Source organism: Chiloscyllium plagiosum, unplaced genomic scaffold (genome assembly GCF_037043375.1).
Source record: "Chiloscyllium plagiosum isolate Xiang-an unplaced genomic scaffold, Cpla_swu_hap1 HiC_scaffold_23, whole genome shotgun sequence".
Lineage (NCBI taxonomy): Eukaryota > Metazoa > Chordata > Chondrichthyes > Orectolobiformes > Hemiscylliidae > Chiloscyllium > Chiloscyllium plagiosum.
In genome coordinates, this window is record NW_028270161.1 from 32,133,425 (window position 1) to 32,156,418 (window position 22,994).

A 22,994-nucleotide genomic window follows, 5' to 3' on the forward strand; every position below is an offset into this window, starting at 1 on the left:
TATGCTTTCCTTTTGGTCAGAGCATTGAGTATAGGAGTTGGGAGGTCATGTTATGGCTGTACAGGACATTGGCTAGGCCACTTTGGAATATTACGTCCAATTCGGGTTTTCTTCCTATTGGAAGGATATTGTGAAACTTGAAAGGGTTCAGAAAAGATTTACAAGGATGTTGCCAGGGTTGGAGGATTTGAGCTAAAGGGAGAGGCTGAATAGGCTGGGGTTGTTTTCCCTGGAGCGTCAGAGACTGAGGGGTGACCTTTTATGGAGATTTATAAACTCATGAGGGGCATGGATAGGATAAAGAGACAAAGTCTTTTCCCTGGGGTAGGGGTGTCCAGAACGAGAGGGCATAAGTTTAGGGTGAGAGGGGAAAGATATAAAAGACACCTAAGGAGGCAACTTTTTTGTGCAGAGGGTGATGTGTATGGAATGAGCTGCCAGAGGAAGTGGTGGAAGCTGGTACAATTACAATATTTTAAAAAGCACCTGGATGGGTATATGAATAGGAAGGGTTTCGAGGGATATGAGTCAAGTGCTAGCAAATGGGACTAAATTAGGCTAGGATAACTGATCGGCATGGACGAGTTGGACTGAAAGGCCTGTTTCCGTGCTGTACATCTCCATGACTCCAGTTTCTAAGTAGATCTATAAAGCTTGGGTTCAAGTGTAACCTGCCTCAGAGGTTGTCTTCTATGCTTGATCATGTTGATTTTTTAAAAAATCTATAAAATCATACTTGTTAGTTAGAATTTAATGTATCTTTTCTTTTAATTACTGTTACTAAGTAGGGAAGGGAGAGGTGTAAAGATAACAAAACCTAGATTCTGTGAATAAATTCACTTCAGAATATCATTAGGTTTGTGCCTTGAAGTCAGAGTTATAAGCTTATTTATTGTGCTGTGGCTCTATAATTGGGCTAGAAGGTCTGAGTTCAGGCCTCACCTGTCTGGGAGGTGATAAAACATGTCTGAACAGGTTGATTTAAAATTATATACAAAATCAGACTTGTATGAAGGCTAGAAGACTCAGCTGCACAATAGTTGTATCATTTGAACAGGTTGGTTAAGACTATCTACAATTTAATCACTAGTTTGCAGTCAAGTTGTTGTAATCTCTCGGGTATTTATTTATGTAAAGCTCCAGTATTCTGTGTGTTTTGCTTTCTTGTGTGAGGATGCAGGAAATATGTTTCTATGTTTTAAATATAGAGCTTTCTGTATGCTGGAGTATACAAAGTACTCAATGATAATGGAGGACAAATTAAGACACATCATTGAATCCACACTATTTGTCAGATTAAAGAAAGAGCATACATTCTATAGTGCTTGGACAGCCTCTTGACGTTCAAAGTGCCCTTGAGCCACTTTAATACTTTTAAAGTGGACTCACTATTGTAAATGTGTCATCAGCTAGTTCAACATAGCAGTGATACTTGAGGGAATACCGACTAGAATATCAGGGGAAACCTGACCCCCCCCCCCCCCCCCCCCCCCCCCCCCGATATACCTTGAAATAATGTTGTAGATCATTTGAACCTACTGACAGGGCAAGTTGGGCTATGATGTGATGTTCATGCTCTTGTTCTTTTGCAATATTAGGGCTTCATTCAAGATGGAAACACTCTTTAGAATTTCAGTTGGACATTTTGATTCAAATATAGCCAGTGCATCACCACTGTACTTGTGTGGCCAGTTAGATCCTTTTTTCTTCCTGATTCTTGCATAGCAGAGACCTGATAGAACTGGCAAGAAAGGTCACATGGATTTACCTGCGACGATAAACAGATTTATTTCAGCTTGTGACCTGTACTGAGATCTGGAATGGAGTGCCACTGATCAGAAGGAATGTCAGTTTTGTCTTTGAAATCTTGAGAAAAGTCATCCTGAAACCCTTGAACTGTATGCTATTTTCTTGCCAAAATGTTGAAGAACACAGGAGTCTAGAGTCTAGGATTGGGAGGCTATGATTGATCTTGAGGGTTCTATGGGAGTGTATGGACGGGTAGTAGTAGTAGGTTCAGAAGCGTGGGGCACTGGTGATTTAAATCATCTAAGTTTAATTGATGGGATGAAAGGATACTGGATAAGAGGCCACAGTTAGAGGATTAGGATGTTTGGGGCTGGAAGAGGTTGGGGTTTAGGAAGGGTGCAACTATGAAAATTTATCAATTTAAAGAGAATTTTAAACTTGGGGTATGGGATCAGGAGGCATTATTGGTGAGGGGTCTTAGAATTTTGGGGCTAGGATATGAATAACACTGAGTTAGTTGACTTTTGCAGAGAATACTGGAATACTCAAAACCAAGAACGGCAACTGCGTCGGTTTAGCAACCAGGGGATATTGTAAGATTCAGTCGACAGAGTTGAAGAAATGACAGTAGGTATTCTTTCAAATGCAGAGAATAGGGACAAGAAACTTAATCTGTGATAAATTATCGTGCTACATTTTGAGTAATTTAGTTCAGTTAAGACGGTGACCTTGGTGGCAAGGATTTGGTGTTTATGTACAGGCTAGATCCAATGGACTTAGCCCTAAGGTTGTAGATGATGATGTAAGGGGGAATGTGAAGATGAAGAAAATAGGAGTCAAGGATAGAGCATATGACAAGACCATAAAATATAGGAGCAGAATTAGGCCATTTGGTTCATCCAACGAGCAGCTGCCTGAATTGCTGTGCTCTTCCAGCACCACTGATCCAGAATCTGGTTTCCAGCATCTGCAGTTATTGTTTTTACCCCATTTGGTTCATCCAGTCTGTTCTGCCATTCAGTCATGGCTGATACATTTCTCAGCCCTGTTTCTCCTGCCTTCTCCCTGTAACCCTTGATTCTCTTACGAACAAAGAATATATCAATCTCAGTTTTAATGGAGTCAATTCAATGGGGTAGTAAATCAAAACCTTTTCAGGATTTGCACTAAGTTTAATACAATGCAGAGTAATTTCCATTTTGAATTTGATGCTGCCTTGCAGTGTAAAGGAGTCAGGGCATGACCTGGAAGTGATAGTTCAGCACTCCCTTAAATGGATGCAGATTTTCAGTGAGTGCAAAGAGTTTTGTGGGATGATTGGGGGGTACTTCCTAAAATGTTCTTTATACTTTGAAATATTTTTAAAGGTTATGGATTCTGCTCTCTGTTTCTTTAAAAATTTAACTTTTAACTATTTGCAGCTGTGTATGCAGGTATATACAGATTTCTCCCTTGGGATGTCAGTAATGATCCCAGCAGAGGAGAGCTGAACAAAGTAAATGATTTGTTTTGCCTGGCTCATGTCTGATTGTGGATACTAGTCTCACAACTGCAGTTGAGATGCAATTACAAGTTAATTAATATGTAGGACACTGAGGGCATGTCACAGCATGCCACTTACTTTGTATTAACTTCATTTAGTTGATATTTGCTCCAGGCTGTAATGTTAAAACAGCTTTTACAGCTTTCAAAAAGACCAAGTTGCTTCTTTCATTATTTTTTCATTCACAAATTGACTGCACCTCTGGCTAAGCCAGCATTTATTGCCCATCCCTAATTGCCCAGAGACAGTTACCCACATTGCAGTGTGTCCAGAGTCACTTGTAGGCCAGATTAGATAATTATGGCAGTTTCCTTCCTTAAACAAAGATTTTCGAAACAATCAACAATGGATTTGTGGTCATCATTAGACTCTTAATTCCAAATTTTTATCGAATTCAAATTCGATTAACTCGTGTGGTTGGATTTGCACATGGATCCCCAGGGCATACCTGGGTCTCTGGATTAAAAGTCCAGTAATAATACCGCTAGGCCATTGCCTCCTGGTGCTGATCCCTCAGATACCAAAGTGTACAAATGTGTCAAAACCTGAACAATTTCCAGGCTAGGGCTGACAAGTGGCAAGTAACGCATGCATGTCACACAAGTGCAGGCAGTGACCATCTCCAATAGGAGACAATTGTATTGAGGTATCGTCTCTTGACATTCAGTAGCATTATCATCATTGGATCCCCTACTATCAACATCCTGTGGGTTACCATTGACCAGAAACTAGACCGGATTGGCCATCTAAGTACATTTGGTCCAAGAGTGGGTCAGAGGTGAGGAATAACTGCAAGCAACTCACCTCCTGACTCCCCAGTGCCTCACCATTCACTACAAAGCAGAAGTGTAATGCACTTGCCTGGATGGCTGCAACTCCAACAACATAGCAACTAGGGACTTTGTCTTACGTGCAGTTGTTTGCAGAGATTGATTTCTTCCAACTCTAGTGTTGCCTGTTAATACTGTTGATTGCCCATGCACTCCTTATTTTATGCACCTATGTTTTTGATATTGGTGATCTTTCCCTCATTCAGTATTTGCAAATTTCAGATACTCTAGAAAGCTAAACCAATTCCACCCTTTATAAGGTCAAAATACATCCAGTACCTCTGTCCTCACAATTTTCAGTCTCTCTTTGTTACCTGTGAATCAATTTCAGCATCACTTACAAGTCCTCTCCTGGCTTTGTCTGCCTTATTTAGAAAAGTTTGACCCAAAAGTCTTTTGACAATAGTACCATGCAAATTTCTTCACTTGCCTATTAGTATCCTGATGTTTAGCATTGAGTTAAAAATCGCACAACACCAGGTTATAGTCAAACAGGTTTATTTGGAAGCACTAGCTTTTGGAGCACTGCTCCTTCATCATGTGGTTGTGTTGATGTATTGAGGTACATTTTCCAGCTAACTTATTTTGTTTCATGCTTCCTATAGTGTGTTTTTTTTAAAATTCATATCACTTTACTTTTGTTCTGATTATTACTGGCACTTTATTTTGCTTGTGCGTGTTGTTAATGTTAAAATCCTATTATTATTGAGCAATACCTTTTTAAATCCAATATCTTACTCTGATTTATTTTTGTTTTGGAATTAAATGATCTACATTCTAAAGAAAATAATGTTGCAATTTACTTTTTTAGTTGCTTAAAATGAATCATTCATTGGAGAATTCGATTCCCTATGAGGAATATTTACGGATGAAAGCACGGACAATACCACAGCATCGCATGAAAGAATTTTTGGATTCCATAAATGGCAAAGGGTCTGAAGAAATCCAGCAATTTGTTCAAACTCCTGTTACAATGTACCAGCAAAGAGGACATTATATCTACATGGACAGTGCTGATGTTGCTGGATCATTGTTGGAGTTGTCTAGACCAATTAGTTCTCCAATTCAGCAACATGCGTCACAGGGGTCACCACTAGGGCAACAGCAGATGCAGTCTCACCATGTACAAGCACAACAAGTCCACCAGTTGGAAATTCAAACAAACCACCAGTCCTTGCAAGCAAAGCAAATGCAAGCCCAATTACAGTCGCACACATCTTCTGAGGAACCACAAACTGGCAGTCAAGCTGTCAACTCAATAACGCAAGAAAGAAGGCCAAGCTCTTCGAGTGTTCCACAGCCTGTGAAGAAAAGGAAAGTTGATTTACCAACTGAAGAAAGCTATACCATGAGTCAACCTGCAGTGCAAAATACTGTAACCACTGTGCTTACCTTGTCTTCTCAGGCACAACAGCAAGGGTACATTCCTGTTCGTCAGGAGCTGCTCACAGTGGATAGCAGTCAGCTATACGGTGTTGTTCCAGCTACCACTTCAGTTACAGGCCCGTTATCCAACACAGAATCATGGACTATATATACGACACCTGCACCTTGCTCAGAAGGTCAAACTGTTCTCCAATCCTCAATTCCTCATGACACTTGTAATTTAGTACAAATTGATGAAATCCCAATGAGTATGACTGGGATCAAAATAGAAGACGACAAGGATAAGACTGCAGTACTGTCAGATGGTGGGAAAAACTTGCAGGATAAAATGATCCAGCCATCTGTGACAGCTGCTTTTTCAACACAGTTTGTGAATGTGAATGGTAACCTTCATATTCCTGTTACAATACAAGCTGGTGGGAGAGCCTATCAATCTCTGAAATACTGGGATCCACAGCAATTACAGGTATTCTATATTCAGTAACCTTTTTTATGATATGGTTCATATGGAAACTAATATATTGAAGTGTTCTTGTTGTTTGTAAATGAAATTAAATCAATGGGGGAACATCAGATTTTCATTCTGTCTGTTACTTGTACGATATTTTTTATCGGAAGATAACATGCTGCACTTGTACATCAAGGTGCTGATACCTCAGTAAGAACGAGAGAATATTCGTTTGAAACTTAGAACGTACAATGCATTGTGAGAATGGGGAAAGATTTCCTCTGCTTAACAAACTTGATTTATATTGGGTCGGAAGTAACCAGAAATCGAAACATCTTCAGTTAATTTTAAGTTTCAAATGCAGTTCTTATTAGCATGGACTTGAAGAGCTCCAGGTATAGTCCTCACACGCTGGGTGAATGATGTACAAATTAAAGTATTGAAATAATTTAAGAGCATGGTACAAGCCATAATTGCCATTTATCTGATAGCTCGGCCAAATTGGCTTGACTGCTCAGTATAAGAACAATGGGGCACTGTGCAAAAGTTGGCAACACAAAAGAATTTGTACTGTCTAGATCCTTTCTTACAACCATAAGAACCAACTTGATAAAAGCATTAGATCAAAAAGTTTACTCCGACCAATTTCCTTCCTAGCTTGCATTTTGACGCCAAGGAACTTTCACATTAAAGGAAAGTGAGCTTTCTAAATATTGAACCACAAATTGCAGGGTTTTCACTTGTGTAGCAGTCAGGTATTGTTGAGTCAACATACAGCTCCTGTCTGTGAAATTGGTTTAGTCTTTTTGGTGTGAAGCCACTTTAGGATAGTTTTTCAGTCTTCAAGCATTTTTGCCGTTCTGTTTGACGTCTTTACTTTGTTTTCCTTTAAACTCATAACCACTAAAATTGCATGGTTCTCTGCCTTGAAGCTATTAGTTGACCCAATATTTCCAATGTCTTGGAGCATTTTCCAGATTATACTACCTTTTGTGATGCAGAAATGTTTCCTGATTCACTTTAGCTTTACGAAAGCAATGGAACAAGAAGTCGGTGCTGCTGACATCATTTTGCACTCCAACTGCACCAGAATTGGAAGATGTCAGCCCATTGTTGTTCCCTCTCCTCCCTTTGCCACTCCCCTCACTGTTGTGTCAAGCCCTAGTTGAAAAGCTGTAACAAGTCTTCAGAAAAGCATGCTTTACATGATTTGAATCAGAATAAATTGCACCTGTAAACTATCTTATTAAGCAGCACAATTTTCGGGGAGATGATAACATGTTCCATACAAATCTGTTTGCACTTGAATACTGTGATTGCATGAAATCTGCACTTTTTAAGTGCACCATAAGGAATAAGAACAAGAATATGCCATTTGATTGTTCAAGCCTAATCTGATATTCCTCATGTCCACTTTCCTGCATTTTCCCCATACCCTCCTTGATTCCCCTACTGATTAGAATCTATTTCTCTCAGCCATAAATTTACACAAGGACTTTGCCCTCACAGCTCTCTGCTACAAGAAATTTCTCCTCTTCTTAGTGTTAACTTAGCATCCCTTTACCCTAAGGCTATGCCCTCTGGTCCTGGACTTGCCCATGAGCGAAAACATCCTCTCAACATTTACCCTGTCAAACCCCTTAAGAATTCATTGTTTCAATTAGATCAATTGTCTGCTTAACCTTTGCTCATAAGACAATCCCTGCATTCTCGGAATCATTTTCATGAACCATCTCTGCATGCATCCAATGAAATAATGACTTTCCTTAAATAAGGTGCTCAAAATTACAAAGAGAATTGCGAGCATGTATGGCTTGATTATCTCAATGTCTTTAGTTCTGCAGTTCTTCAGAGTGAATAGTTTTGATGTTCTTATTCAAGTTTGTTGCAATCTGGTGGAATGCAGTGACATAACAGGCACTGCAACTGAATGTGTGGTGAGTGTGCTCCTGCAGTTCTGTTGGCAGCAAATGCACTCTCCTGCTTTTAGTCCAAAATGTTTCTGACTTCATTTTGAAAGCATGTGCCTTTTTCTAGATTTCCCCCACTGCAGGAAAACGCTCATTTGTACCTCCTGTATAGAGCTCTTTATCAATTGAAACATTTCAATTTGATTGATCCTCAACATCTAAACTCAAAAGAATACAAGCTGGTTCATGTAACTGTCATCATAATTAAATCTATTCAGCCTTTGTGTAATTTGATGAGCCTGCACTGTTCTCCATAGCCTTTATATCTTTCCTGAGATTCAGCGCCAAGAACTGAACATAGTATTCCAGATGAGGCCTGAAAATCTGAAGTCTTTACTTCTCCTTTTTGAATTCAATCTCCTTTTGAAATAAAGGCTGATGTTCTGTGAGCATTTCTAATGAGCTATGTTAGTGCAATAGGTTTTATTGATTTGCAATGACCATCTTCAATCAGAGACAATCTAACCACTGTCCCTTGCCATTTTAATGGTGTACCATTATCCACTATCAGCTTCCTGGTGTCTACAAGATCGGGTCATAGGCTAGGAATACTGCAGTGAGTAACTTGCTTCCTGACTCCCCTAAGTCTGTCCGCTATTTTCAAGGCATGAGTCAGAAGTGTGATGGAATAGACCCTACTTGCCTGAATGGGTGTAGCTTCAACAACACTCAAGCTGAACACCACCCAGGATAAAGCAGCCCTTTGGCACCATATTCGTAAACATTCATTCCCTCCACCATTGCTCAGTAGCAGCAGTGTGTACCAACTATGAGATGCACTGTAGAAGTTCACCAAAGATCCTTAAATGATTCGCTTGGTAGTAGATGCATGGGAGCACCACCACCTGCAAGTTCCTCTCCAGACCACTCTTCATCGTAACTTGGAAATATATTGCCATTCATTCACTGTCACTGGGTCAAAAGCCTGGCATTCCCTTCTTAAAGGCATTGTGAGTCAGTCCACAAAATGTGGACTGCAGCTGTTCAAGGACGTTCACCACCACCTACTCAAGGGCAATTTGGAAGGATAGTAAATGCTGGCCATGCTAGCGACATCCACATCCCATGAGTGAACATTTTTAAAAAAAAATGTCCATGGACACACCTAAATACATCCTCACCACTCAGGACCTAGTTCAGTTGGGCTTTCTCATGTTCGAAGTCACATCATCCTTTCCCAGATCTATCTCCATCAATGGGCACAATTTCTCCCTAACGTTTCAATCTGGACCTCTCACGATCTTGAACAGCTTTATCAAATCTCTCCTCAACTTTCTGTTCCTCATGGACATTTTGGCCCTCCTCTCTGGAACAAAATCTCTCAAATCATTCAAGCACCGTTTTTTTGAAGTTTTCTTATCCTTCCAAAGATACAGTATCCAGAATTTATACGCCACTTCACTTAAGATTGAACTGGTGTTTTGTAATGGTTCATCACATTTTTCATTGCAGTCTGTACCTCTATTTATAAAGCTCACAATTCTGATTGTCTTTTTAAAATTCTTCTCTCTGCCCTGCTAACTTCAATGGTTTTTGCATTTAACCCCCGATCCTTTTGTTCCTTAACACACAACTGAAGAATATCTATTGTTGAAATGAATAAGATATGTTGCAAATCCTGTTGACACGTTGACCTACCCATCCCCACCACCTCAGTTTACTGTGCTAAAGACAATGACTGCTTTTTCAACTAATCATTACTCTTGTGTTAAGAGCCAGTCTACACATGCAAGTTCAGAGAAGAAATGAAAGAGCAAAGAGCAAGGTAGAGAGAGAGAGAATGTTTTGCTTTAGAATGTTTGTTTGGCTATAGTTTTGTATTGTCTGTTCTTCCTACCACAATGAAGTGATACATAATTCTCTGCATTAAATTTAGACAGCTTTATGTCTACATTCTAATGCACGTATGTCCTTTTTGAAGTTTATCACCATTCTTTTCACATTTCACAATAATTCCAAGTTTTGACATCTGTACATTTTGAAATTGTGCCCTGTGAACCACATCCAGCTCATTCCTTAATATATTAAGAAAGCCGGGGTACCATTACCAAACCTTTGAGAAACTCCACTGTATCTTGCTGAAATTCAAAAAGCAACCATTCACTGCCACTGTTGTCAGTTGGGCAGTTTGACATCTGTGCTGCCAATTTTCAATTCAACAAAGTTTATTAAACATTATTTACCATTTAACATGTTGGCTTCTTATCATTCACATTTTTCCAAAAACTGTTGATTTTATCTCTTATTATCATCTCTAGAAGCTTTCCCATTGTCAGTGTTGAGCTGATTGGCCTTGGTTGCTGGGTTTTTCCTTAAACCATTTTTTGAACTAGGGTGTAAAATTTGCAAGTCAAGCCAGCTGTTCCTGTATTTAAACAAGAACAGTAAGGCCAATGTCTTCAGAATTTCCAAGTTCTTTCCCTCTGCCTATCTGGATAGCTATAAGGAAACACACCTGTTTTTAAAATATCTCATCTTTATCAATTTTTAGCCCATACACATGCCATCTCTTTCACTATGACTTGGGCAGCTACAAAGTGCTCATTTAGTAGCTCAGTCATGCTTTCTGCCTCCATGTGTAAAGTCTCTTTCTGCTTCATAATTGGCCCCATACCTTTTACTAATTGTTTGCTATTCATCTGCCTTGTGAAAAGTTTTTGGATTCCTTTTTTTTATTAGCTGTAGGTCTTCCCACAAATTTTCTCTCCCTCCCTCCTCCCTCCTCCCTCGCATGTGTAGACTGGCTCTTAATCAACACAAGGGTAATGATTAGTTGAAAAAGCAGTCATTGTCTTTAGCACAGTAAACTGAGGAGGTGGGGATGGGTAGGTCAATGGTAGGATTTGCAACATATTTTATTCATTTCAACAACAGATATTCTTCAGTTGTGTGTTAAGTTGCACTTGGAAATGCTGAACAATGTGACAATGAATGACAGTTTATTACAGTATCGGGATAAAACAGTGTGATATTAATATTTGAAGAGGATAATTTGTTATATAAATTGCAACTTGATACAGACCATTTGTATAATGTGCACAAATAACCTGTTCAAAAGTTGATTCTTTTTTGTTGGTCTGTTGAGTCTGATCTTAGATTTAAAATTGTCACTTAAAAAAAATGTTCCTTAATACTGTGGTTTAAACATGAGGAAGCCTTTTGAGATAAATTATTTGTCATTCAGAAACAATCAATCTTTTATCTCCCAAGTGCCTAAGTAAATGCATTTTGTGGAATAATTTTACACCATATACTGGCATTTTCTTTGTGTATATATAGGTTCAAGCAATTCAGACACATACAACGGAACAGCAAATTGAGGCGCAGGCTGATTTAATGCTTCCTGATTCTCTAAAACCAGAAGAAGGGGCTAGTGTCTGGCAGAACTGGGCTCAAGTTAAGAATGCAGAAATAATGAAGGAAGCTGAAAATAAACCCCCTTTGCCAGGAAGTAAGAATTCATTTTATATCGTAGTGCAATGAAAGAGGCCCTCTTGTTAATCATGTTTGTGCTGGTCATCAAGCACCTATCTACTCTAACTGCATTTTCTGGCTCTTTTCACCCATAGCCTTGTATACTACAATGTTTCAAATGTTCATGTAAATGCTGCTTTAATGTGATTGTTCCTGCCTTTACCACCTTTCAGGCCCTCTGGATAAAAAATCTTCTCCTTTTAAACCTCTTCTGAACCTCTTGCTTCTTACCTTTAAATGTATGCTCCCTGGTAATTGACTCCTCACTAAGGGGAATAGTTTATTTTCTGACTTGACTGACCTGTATCTATGTCCCACATATGAGTGTAGACCTCAGTCAGGTCCCACCTCAGCCTTCTCTCCTCCAAGGAAAACAACTCCATCTATATAGTTTCTCTTCATAGATGAAATCCTTCAGACATGGCAATGTCCTGGTGACTATAGTCCATTCCCTCTCCAGTGTAGGTACATCCCTCTTATGGTGTGACAACCTGAACTGAACGCAGTACTCAACTGTGGTGGCCAAACCAACATCCTATACAGCCCCATCATTACCTCTGCGATCTATATTTTATGACACGACTAACAAAAGCAACTATCCTATATGCCTTCTTAATATTAACACCTTGTCTTCAAAGATCGATGTACATATACACCAAGATCCCCCTGAACCTCAGCTTTCACACTACCCAGGGGACTACCATTCATCATGTACTCCCTTGTTTTGTTATTCCTCCCAAAATGCACCACTTCGCATTTTTCAGGATTAAACTCCATCTGTTTCTATTCTGCCCATCTGACAAGCTTGCCCAGATCTTCCTGTAGTCTAAAGCTTTCTTCCTCTATTTACCATATCACCAATCTTTGTCATCTGTGAACTTATTGATTAAAACCCCTATATTCATGACTAAATCATTCATTTACACATGCAAACTGCAAAGGATCCAGCACCCAATCCTGCAGTTCTCTTCTGGGCATGGGCTACCATTCGCAATGACAACTTTCCTCCTGCACCCTCTGCCTCCTGTCATCAGCCAAGTTTTGGATTCAATTTGAAAAATTTATCCTTGGTCCCAAGGGCTATCTTTAACAGTGTTCCATGTGACACCTTTCAGAAGCCTTACTGAAGTTCATGTAAACTACGTCAACTACATTGCCCTCATCACACACCTACTAACCTCTTCCTTTTTGTTTAACAAATGAGTTTTTTTTTAATGATCTCCCCACAAAGCGATGCTAACTATCCTCTATTGATCCCATGATTGTCCAGGTGAGAGAAGTTCTGATCCTAATTTTTTTTTTGTCTACAGATTTCCCTACCACTAGTTGTTGGGTTCATTGGCTTATTCTGGTTTATCCTGACTATCCTCCTTAAATAACAGTATCACATTAGCTGTCTTTCAATCCTCTGGCACCTCTTATTTCCTGAGATGATTTGAAAGGCCTGTGTAGTCTCCTCCCTTTCATTTCACAGCAGTCAAGGCTGCATCTCATCTCAGCCTGGAAATTTCTCCATCTTTAAATCCACTAAAAGTTTATCCACCTAAATTTGTTAACATTTATCACAGTTGTCCACTTGATTTCCATACTGATATCTCTCTTCTCAATAGTGACACAGAATCAAAAAAAGTTCCAAAATTTGTAAGAAATGGCTTAATTTGCCAATTTTGAATACTGTTCTTTTTAACTTCTTAAGAAATGCTTTTGTTGAATTATAAGGATAGAACCCACCAGTTTATTAGCATAAAGTAAATTGTAAGGTCATAAAACTGTTTCATTTGTACGAAACCCAACTGAGGAAAGGAAGATTTGTGCTAAATGAAATAACTTGATCTTTGAGGCAAAGATTTATACTATAATAATATTATTGAAACACTTCACTATTTAAACAAAAGATGTCTAATCTAGCAGCTGCTCATAGTTAACAATCCTTTGCCATGTAATTTTTTTAGTTTACAGTAATAGAAGTACTTAATGGAACAGTTTTTATTAACCTGCCAGTTGAGTAAAGTATACAATTGATTGATCTGTGATGTTAACAATGTGTGCCAGTGTAACGACTGAGTAACACCAGACTTGAAGTTTTAATAAGGCTGGTTTTAAGGTTTAGACTGTGCATCTCAAGGTTACTTTGTGTTTGACTAACTCTAAATCAAATATTTTGTTTGATTAATTGTAATACAGTGGTCCAGCAGATTTGACTAATTGCAGGATAGCTACTGTGGTTCTGAATTTTCAGCAATTTTATGAAGTTTGAGTCAAAACCTGTTGGTGCATTATCTCAATATTTTCATCATAAAGCTGACAGTCAAAATCTTCTTGATTGGAAAATGTGTAATTGAATTTCTATGTCAAGTTTTTGGTGGTTGTTGTTTCTTTGCACCATTGGACTCTAATTTTTCAAAGTCATTATTGACATCAAAGAACAAAGAAAATTATAGCGCAGGAACAGGCCCTTCCACTGTCCAAGCCTGCGCTGATCCAGATCGTCTATCTAAACCTGTCACCTATTTTCTAAGGATCTGTATCCCTCTGCTCCCTGCCCATTTGTGTATCTGTCTAGATTCATTCATCTCAAATGATGCTATTATGCCTACCTCTGCCACCTCCACTGGCAATGCGTTCCAGGCACCCATCACCCTCTCTGTAAAGAACTTTCCATGCATATCTCCTGGATGTAGGTTTGCTCGCTGAGCTGCAAGGTTCATTTCCAGACGTTTCGTTACCTTGCTAAGTAACATTCAGTGGGCCTCAGGCGAAGCAATGGTGAAAATTCCTGCTTTCTATTTATATGTTTGGGTTTCTTTGGGTTACGGATGAGGAAGGACATCACTTTGACTGGGACAACACATCCATCCTAGGACAAGCCAAACCATGATTTTGTAGACCTCAATCAGGTCCCCCCTCAACCTTCGTATTTCTAATGAAAATAATCCTAATCTACTCAACCTCTCTTCATATCTAGCGCCCTCCATACTAGGCAACATCCTGGTGAACCTCCTCTGCACCTTCTCCAAAGCATCCACATCCTTTTGGTAATGTGGCGACCAGAACTGTACACGGTATTCCAAATGTGGCCGAAACCGAGTCCTATACAACTATAACATGACCTGCCAATTCTTGTACTCCATGCCCTGTCTGATGAAGGAAAGCATGCCATATGCTACCTTGACCAGTCTATCTACCTGTGTCGTCACCTTCAGGGTACAATGAATTTGAACACCCAGATCTCTCTGTACATCAATTTTCCCCAGGGCTTTTCCATTTACCATAAAGTTCGCTCTTGAATTGGATCTTCCAAAATGCATCGCCTCGCATTTGCCCGATTGAACTCCTTCTGCCATATCTCCGCTCAACTCTCCAACCTATCTATATTCTGCTGTATTTTCTGACAGTGCCCCTTACTACTCCACCAGTCTCTTGTCATCTGCAAACTTGCTAATCAGACCACCTATACCTTCCTCCAGATCATTTATGTATATCACAAACTACAGTGGTCCAAACACAGATCCCTGTGGTACACCACTGGTCACATGTCTCCACTTAGAGAAACGCCCTTTCACTAAAACTCTGTCTCCTGCTGCCCAGCCGTTCTCTATCCATCACTAGTATTCTTGTTCACATCTTTAAAAGCATTAGAATTAAAACAATGCATCCACATATTATTTGTTAGTGATATTTATTAAAAAAAACTTGAATTTCTTGAACATTGAAATTTTTGACAATTTAAACTTTGAATGTTCACCTCGTCTAGAGTTCGTTACGATTTTTAAAAAATCCCTATTTTCATTTAATATAGGCTGAAAAATGTTAGATAACGTGACAGTGGTTGAATGGATTAATGAAATTTTAAGTTATTTTTGGTTAATTTAATAGACTTTCCTTTTACATATTAGGACGACAGCCAATGAAATTTAGAGAAGATGCCCTTTGTGCAACATTAGTAGAGCTCAATTATGGACTTTGTTTGATGACCAAAGAAGCAAGGTATTCCGATGGTTCCCCGTATGAAGCAGACTTGCTGTATTATTTCTTTCTTTGTATTCAGAAGGTATGTTTTGCATGCTTTCCTTTTTGGGTGGTGGAGAAACATGCTTATGCTGGTAGTTCCATGCTCCTTTTTGAATTGTTCAGTAATTGAGTGAATGAAATTCTGCTGATGGATGTGTCTGCTTTATTCACTTTAGTTCATAAGATATAGGAGCAGAATTAGGCCATTCAGCTTGTTGAGTCAGCTCGGCCATTCGATCATGGTTTATATGCTTCTCACCCCCATTTTCCTGTTTTCTCTCCACATCCCTTCAACCCATTACCAATTAAACATCTGTCTAACTCCTCCTTAAATTTATTCACTGTCCCAGCATCCACTGCACTTTGGGGTAGTGAATTCCACAGATTCATAAACTTTGGGAGAAGTAGTTTCTCCTTAACTCCTCAACCTGTTTTAAATTTGCTCCTCCTTATCCTAAGGTTAATACCTCTTGTCTAAGAATGTGGTGCTGGAAAAGCACAGCATCAGGCAGCAAGTCGGGCATCAGCCCTTCATTCCTGATGAAGGGTTTATCTCCAAAATGTCCATTCTCCTGCTCCTTGGATGCTGCCTGACCTGACCTTTTCCAGCACCACACTTTTGACTCTGATCTCCAGCATCTGCGGTCCTCACTTTCTCCTAGAATGCCCCACAAGAGGAAGCATCTGTTTCACATCTATTTTATCCACACCTTTTATCATCTTGAATGCTCAATTTGATCTCCCCTTGTAATTCTAAATTCCAGAGAGTATAGGCCTAAACTGTTCAATCTCTTTTCGTATGACAAACCCCTCATCTCTGGAATCAATCTAGTGAACCTCCTCTGAATTGCCTCCAATGCCACTACATCTTTCCTTAAATAAGGGGACCAAAACTACATGGTACTCCAGATGTGATATCACGAATACCTTGTATAGTTGCAATAGTACTTCCTTCCTTTTATATTCTGTTCCTTTAGCTATAAAAGCCAACATACCATTTGCTTTCTTTATTATCTGCTGTACCTGCATGCTAATTTTGTGACTCATGAACTCATGACTTTGTCTGTTTCATATGTTTCACAGCATATGTTTGAAAATGGAAGAATAGATAATATTTTTGCCGATCTCTACTATTCTAAATTTACTGAAAAATTACATGAAGTGCTCAAAGAATGGCATCCTAAAATAAGTCCACTTGGTGAGTTGTAATTTATTTCTGTAGTTATTGGTTTATAGAATTGGAAGTAGATCATCAGAGTTCATTAAGTTGTTACAGGAATATTTTATCATTTCAAGGTGTCAAATTTAAACCTGAAGTCTGATATTGATGCCTTAGTACATAATGTTGTGTTTGATATCTATATGATTATTCTAGAGTGAGAAATCATCGCACAATATCTCTTTCCTCTGCTCTTCTGAGGTAATATTTTTTGAGTACTTGCCTCTCTCTCCACCTTTTTTAAAGTGGTGTTCTTTTACAAGGGATGAATGTGTCTGAAGAAAAAGAAATATAAAATAGGAAACCTTTAGATTAGATTACATTACAGTGTGGAAACAGGCCCTTCAGCCCAACAAGTCCACACCGACCCGCCGAAGCGCAACCCACCCATACCCCTACATTTACCCCTTACCTAACACTATGGACAATTTAGCATGGTCAATTCACCTGACCTGCACATCTTTGGACTGTGGGAGGAAACCGGAGCACCCGGAGTAAACCCACGCAGACACTGGGAGAACGTGCAAACTCCATACAGTCAGTCGCCTGAGGCGGGAATTGAACCCGGGTCTCGGGCGTTGTGAGGCAGCAGTGCTAATCACTGTGCCACCGTGCCGCTTTGTGACAAGAAATCATGTAATTGTAACATATATTTTATGATTTTATGTGATACTTCTAGGCCATTTCAGGTAGTGGAATTATTTGACTTCAAATGGGTAGAAACATTAATTTTCCCTTTGTTTATCTTTCATTACCAGCAAGGTGGTGAACCAAAGTTTGTGTCAAATTACCAAAGTGACCTCAACACTTCAGCATTCAAGCAGTACATGCATGTAGTTCACAAAGTGTATACTAACAACAGAACATGACCCTATGCAAAGTACTGAGGCAACTCTTCACAAACTGTTTTCCCATGTGACCCATTTTAAACTCACCAACATCTTGGGGGCAGAAATACTTGTCATGCCAGGAGCATCCTCATCTCATGAAATCATATTAAGATGATGTTTGATTTTGAAATGCTTGACTGAGTTTTTTTAAATATTTGGTTAAGATGCATAAGCCTTTTAGTGCCATAGTCTGTGTCCAAAGCTCCTGAAATGCCTCCCTAACTTGCTGCCTCGCCAACTCCTTTTATCCTTTACTTCTTGTAAGACCTTTAAACCTGCCTCTGTGGTGAAGCTCTGTTATTCTCATAATTTATTATATTCAGTAAACTTTTTTTGTCCAATTATGCTTTCACTAAAGACTTGCGTCAAAATTGCTATTTGCACGCAAACTGTTGGTGAGTGGCTGCCTTGGGAGAGACAGGGGTTATTGGGAGAAGTGGTTGAGAGCGGTACAGAGGAACCCAAATTACCCGAAGGACACGTGTGGGGAGTATTTCGTTTGGTTAATCGAATGCCGGATATCATAGATTAGTCAAGCGTCGGGACCTTGCAATCTTGCCGGATAATCCAATATTTGGAGAATGAAATGCCGGATAATTGAGGTTCCTCTGTATTCTCGTTATATACTGAATGGTTTAGTGAATCACAAAGCTGCATTTTCTCAGCTTGCAAACAATTTTCTGACTCACTTTCATGCTACTCATTAGAAATATTATACTGAATGTATGTTAAAATTTGAAAAGATTTGGGCTGTTTTTGATCGATGCATACATAGCTTCAGCAGAAATTGTTTCTGACTTATTGAAAATTGGTGTTCTTATACATTTAAACTTTAAAAAATCAATTGTATTAGTAATGGTTTTCAGAGATTCTGAATGATGCAAGTTGTAGGTTCAGTGATTAAGAGTGGTGTTTGAATTAAATGATTTTTTTTTTGCTCCATGCTCTGTTAATGCACTGACCACTTCAAACAGATATTGGGTTGTTATAATCTAACATTTCCCCACAATTTTTAAGAATGTTTGTTTGTTTCTTATGAGGCCTATAATTGTGTTCTGCTGTCAAGGCAAGCGGAACTCAGCTGGCTTCTAGTGTTGATATTTTTGGGCTATATTCCAATTGATGGCAACTTTTTATTCGTGGACAAAATAAAGTGAAAACTTCCCATTAATGATAAACAAATGTAGCCAGTGAGGACGACTTCATACAATTTGAGCACTCCTAATTTGTATCTTCAGTGAATAAATGAATTATGTTGGCTCTTTGGAGAAATGATTAATTTGTAGGCGTCTACATTGTCCTCTTTCATATAGAAAGGGACATTTGCAACTCAAAATAAAATAAATAAACCTCACTACCTTTTGAACAATTGGATATCATAGTTATTTTAAAGATTCTGTTTCCAAGTTTACTTGAAATGAACATGACAGTTACCTTGGAATTATTTGTGAATTTTAATGTTCAATCTGCCAAAATTAGTAATCTTTTTAAACAGGGTTTGATATGATTTAAATCTTAATGCTGTTTATTTTCATTTCTAAACATCAATCTTTACATAGCTAATAAATCCATAAAATTTAGAGACAAAAAACTAAGGTTGCTTCTTCAAATTTCAATTTCAGCTGATTGAAAGAGTAGCAGTATAAAATTTATTGCACTACGTACAGAATTTGTATACAATTTGCCAGCAAAACATTTTAATGCAAGGTTACATATTCCGTCCTTTTCTTTTCACAGTAAACTAACCCAACAAGCTTTGTACTTTTAAAAAATTAAGAACACTTTTTTTTTTGTTTTGACAGGTTATGTCATTCCAAGTCGAATTACTGAGGAGATGCTTTGGGATTGTAAGCAATTGGGAGCACACTCTCCAGCTACTCTTTTGTACACGCTAATGTATTTCAATACCAAGTATGACTTGCAATTTCATTATTTGCCTGAAATTACTCAGTTAAGGATTAATCTGTTATAATTAACTGCACTTGATGGGTTAGATATATTGTGGAAATTGCTGTTTTTACAAAAGGGGGCTGGTTCTTTTGTGTATTATATTTTACTTTTAATACAGGATTAGAAAATGAGCACAAAGCTAAATTTTCTGTTGTTCCCTAATACAGAATAATTCTGCAGATCATTTAACTTTAATAGAAACAAGATTTTTAATTTAGTAAGATATACGTTTAAACTCGGCGAAATGTTTTCACAGGTACTTTATGCTTAAAACAGTCGAACAACACTCTAAATTAGCTTTCTCCAAAGTATTAAAGCAGATGAAAAAGAATCCAGGCAATTCAAAGGATAAGTGTTCTAGTATACGATATCTGCGATTATATGGACAACTTCAAGCTGGACAGAAAGGTAGTCTACATTTTTAAAGAACTGATTTTGAAAATGGCAATTTGCTCTTTGAAAATGGCTACCACTTCCTACATTACTTCATACGTCATCACAATTGTAATTTGTTGGCTGTAAAATATGTTAGGATGTCCATAGCTGTGAAGTGTATATTTTTTGTTGTAATTACAATAAAAGGTTGTGATGATAAGCTGACTTGTGGTAACATGTTTTGATGCCCAATATATGAGTAAAGAGAATTGTTTTATTTGATCATGGAATGTGGGCATCATGAGCTAAGCCAGCATTTATTAACCTACTTAATTGCCCTTGATGACGGATTTCTTGAACTGCTGTAGTCTGGTGGGTTGCGTTCACCAGCAATGCTTTTAGGGAGTTCTAGGATTTTGACCCAGTGACCGTGAAGAATTAATTAATGTAGTTTCAATTTAGGATAATGTAACTTTAAGGGATACTTGTGGGTGATGGTTTTGCTGTGTAGGTGAATCAAGGGTTATGGAAAAAAGGCAGGAGAGTGGACATGAGTGTCAGTTCAGTTGTGACCCGACTGAGTGGAGCAAACTTGAGAAGCTAAATGGCCTGTTCCCATTTGTTATAGTCTTATGTGCTGTATTTGTCCTTCTGGGTGGTAGAGGTCATGAGTTTAGAAACGGGTATAAATGAAGTTTCAAGTCGACTTCCTAGTTAGTTACCAATAAACAACTGTTTAAACTTTGTAATTATTGTTCATTATTTACCTTCATTGCTAAAAGAAGCTTGAAATGTCGGTTTGAAGCATTACATGTATGTTGTATGTACTTTGCCACCAATAAGTATTTTGTCTAATCTTGAATGCAGTCAGTTACAAAAATTTATTGAATATGAATTATTTCCTCCTTACCCCATTTTAAATCTCTTACTGATATATCTTGACTCAGTTTTGAGAATTCTGAGCTATAGGGAAAGGCTGAACAGGCTGGGGTTGTTTTCCCTGGAGTGTCGGAGGCTGAGGGGTGACCTTATAGAGATTTACAAAATTATGAGGGACATGGATAGGATAAATAGGCAAAGTCTTTTCCCTGGGGTTGGGGAGTCCAGAACGAGACGGCATAGGTTTAGGGTGAGAGGGGAAAGATAGAAAAGAGACCTAAAGGGCAACTTTTTCACGAATGAGCTGCTGGAGGAAGTGGTGGAGGCTGGTACAATTGCAACATTTAAGAGGCATCTGGATGGGTATATGAATAGGAAGGGTTTGGAGGGATATGGGCCGGGTGCTGGCAGGTGGGATTAGATTGGGTTGGGATATCTGGTCGGCATGAACGGTTTGGACCGATGGGTCTGTTTCCGTGCTGTCAAGAGCAAGATTGTATTTGGGTGCAGTACTTGGTGACCTGTGACTTTTGCTCAAGCCTACCCTCATTAGATGAGTGACTATGTAAACAAATTTGAGTTGGCACCCTTGTAACAGAATGAATTTAGATTCAAGTCCTAAAATTTAACCTTTCAACAGACTGCATCGGTTCATCAAGACTTGCTCTTTTTAATTTCTCCTCCTTGTTTAAGTTGTCATGATCTTTGAAAATAAAAGGCAAAGTACACTTTTTTTTTGTTGAATTAATTAGAATGAAAATTAAAGATTTAATACTTGGATGCTTTTCTTTTTTGGTTTAGTTACAGAAGATATGTATGTGGAACAACTTGAAAATTCTGAAAATCCCTTGAGGTGTCCCATAAAACTCTATGACTTCTACCTCTTTAAATGGTAAGGATACCCAGATTTCTTTTGTCCAATTTCCAGTAATTGACTCATTACATTTTACTGTTCAGTGCTTCTCATGTTGTTTTTCTCATTGTGGCATCACCTTTGAATCCTTAGTGTGAAGCAGGCCATTCAAGCCATTGAGTCCACACCAACCCTCTGAAGGGCATCCCACCCATTCTGCCCTCTCCCTGTAACCCTGCATTGTTCCTTGCTTAATGCACTTTACCTACACATTCCTAACCACTGTGGGTAATTTAGCACACCCAATCCACCTAACTTGCACATCCTTGGACTGTGGGAGGAAAGCAGAGCACCCGGCAGAAACCTATACAGACACTGGGAAAACGTGCAAACTACACATAGACCGTTGCCAAAGGGTAAAATCAAACCTGGCTCTCTGGCATTGAGAGGCAACAGTGCTACCCACTGAGCCACCGTGCCACCCTCAATCATTAAGCCTTTTAAATTTTTAAAATTTAGATACCTCTACACCAATAAACCGAGAATTATGAGAGAAAAAAATCATGTACATGTCTCCGGTTGATTGATTATAAGATACAGGAACACAATTAGTCCATTCAGCTCATCAAGTTTGCTCCACTGTTTGATCATGGCTGATCAGTTTCTCAACCCCATTTTCCTGCCTTCTCACTATAAACTTTAATCCCCTTACTAATCCAGAACTAATCTATCTTTGTCTGAAACACACTCAACGACTTGGCCTTCGCAGCCTTCTGTGTCAATGAGTTCTAAACATTCACCATCCTCTGGCTGAAGAAATTCCTGCTCATTTCAATTCTAAAGCGTTGTCCCTTTACTCTTAAGGCTGTGGCCTCAGGTCCTGGTCTCTCCTATGAGTGGAAACATCTGCTCCATGTCCACTCTATCCAGGCCTGTCGGTATTCTATTTCAATGTGATCCTTCCCATCCTTCTAAACCTCGTGTACAGACTAGAGTCCTCAACTACTCCATATGAGAAGCCCTTCATCCCCAGGATCATTTTTCTAAAACTCGTCTGGACCCTCTCAAGGCCAGCATATCCTCCTTTTCCCAAAACTCCCCTCAATATTCCAAATGCAATCAGACCAGAGCCTTGAACATCTTCAATGATACATCACTGCTCTTGAATTCTGGCTGTTTTGAAATGAATGCATTTATACCTTCCGAACTGAACTGAACCTGCATGAACCAGGTCTCCTAAATTCTTTTGTGCTTCAGATTTCTGAAACCTTTTTCCATGTTCCTCTATTCTTCCTTGCATAAGCTCACTTATTCACAATGTATTCCATCTGCCACTTGTTTGCCTGTACTCTTAGATTGTCTAAGTCCTCTGCAGCCTTCCTGCTTCCTCCACACCTACCTTCGTATCATCTGCTAA

The 22,994-nt window shown here is 38.8% G+C and overlaps 1 protein-coding gene across 1 annotated transcript in view; it reads left to right on the forward strand.

Annotated features, from left to right (window-relative positions):
- LOC122561705 (transcriptional regulator QRICH1-like) overlaps positions 1-22,994 on the forward strand; it is a 38,219-nt gene that overhangs the window by 10,631 nt on the left and 4,594 nt on the right. Inside the window, exons 2-8 of the mRNA XM_043713734.2 lie at positions 4,934-5,974; positions 11,206-11,377; positions 15,297-15,451; positions 16,495-16,609; positions 19,323-19,431; positions 19,727-19,878; positions 21,526-21,616. Of these exons, the coding sequence (XP_043569669.1) occupies positions 4,943-5,974; positions 11,206-11,377; positions 15,297-15,451; positions 16,495-16,609; positions 19,323-19,431; positions 19,727-19,878; positions 21,526-21,616 (1,826 nt within the window). The 5' untranslated portion in view covers positions 4,934-4,942. The remainder of the gene's footprint in view (positions 1-4,933; positions 5,975-11,205; positions 11,378-15,296; positions 15,452-16,494; positions 16,610-19,322; positions 19,432-19,726; positions 19,879-21,525; positions 21,617-22,994) is intronic.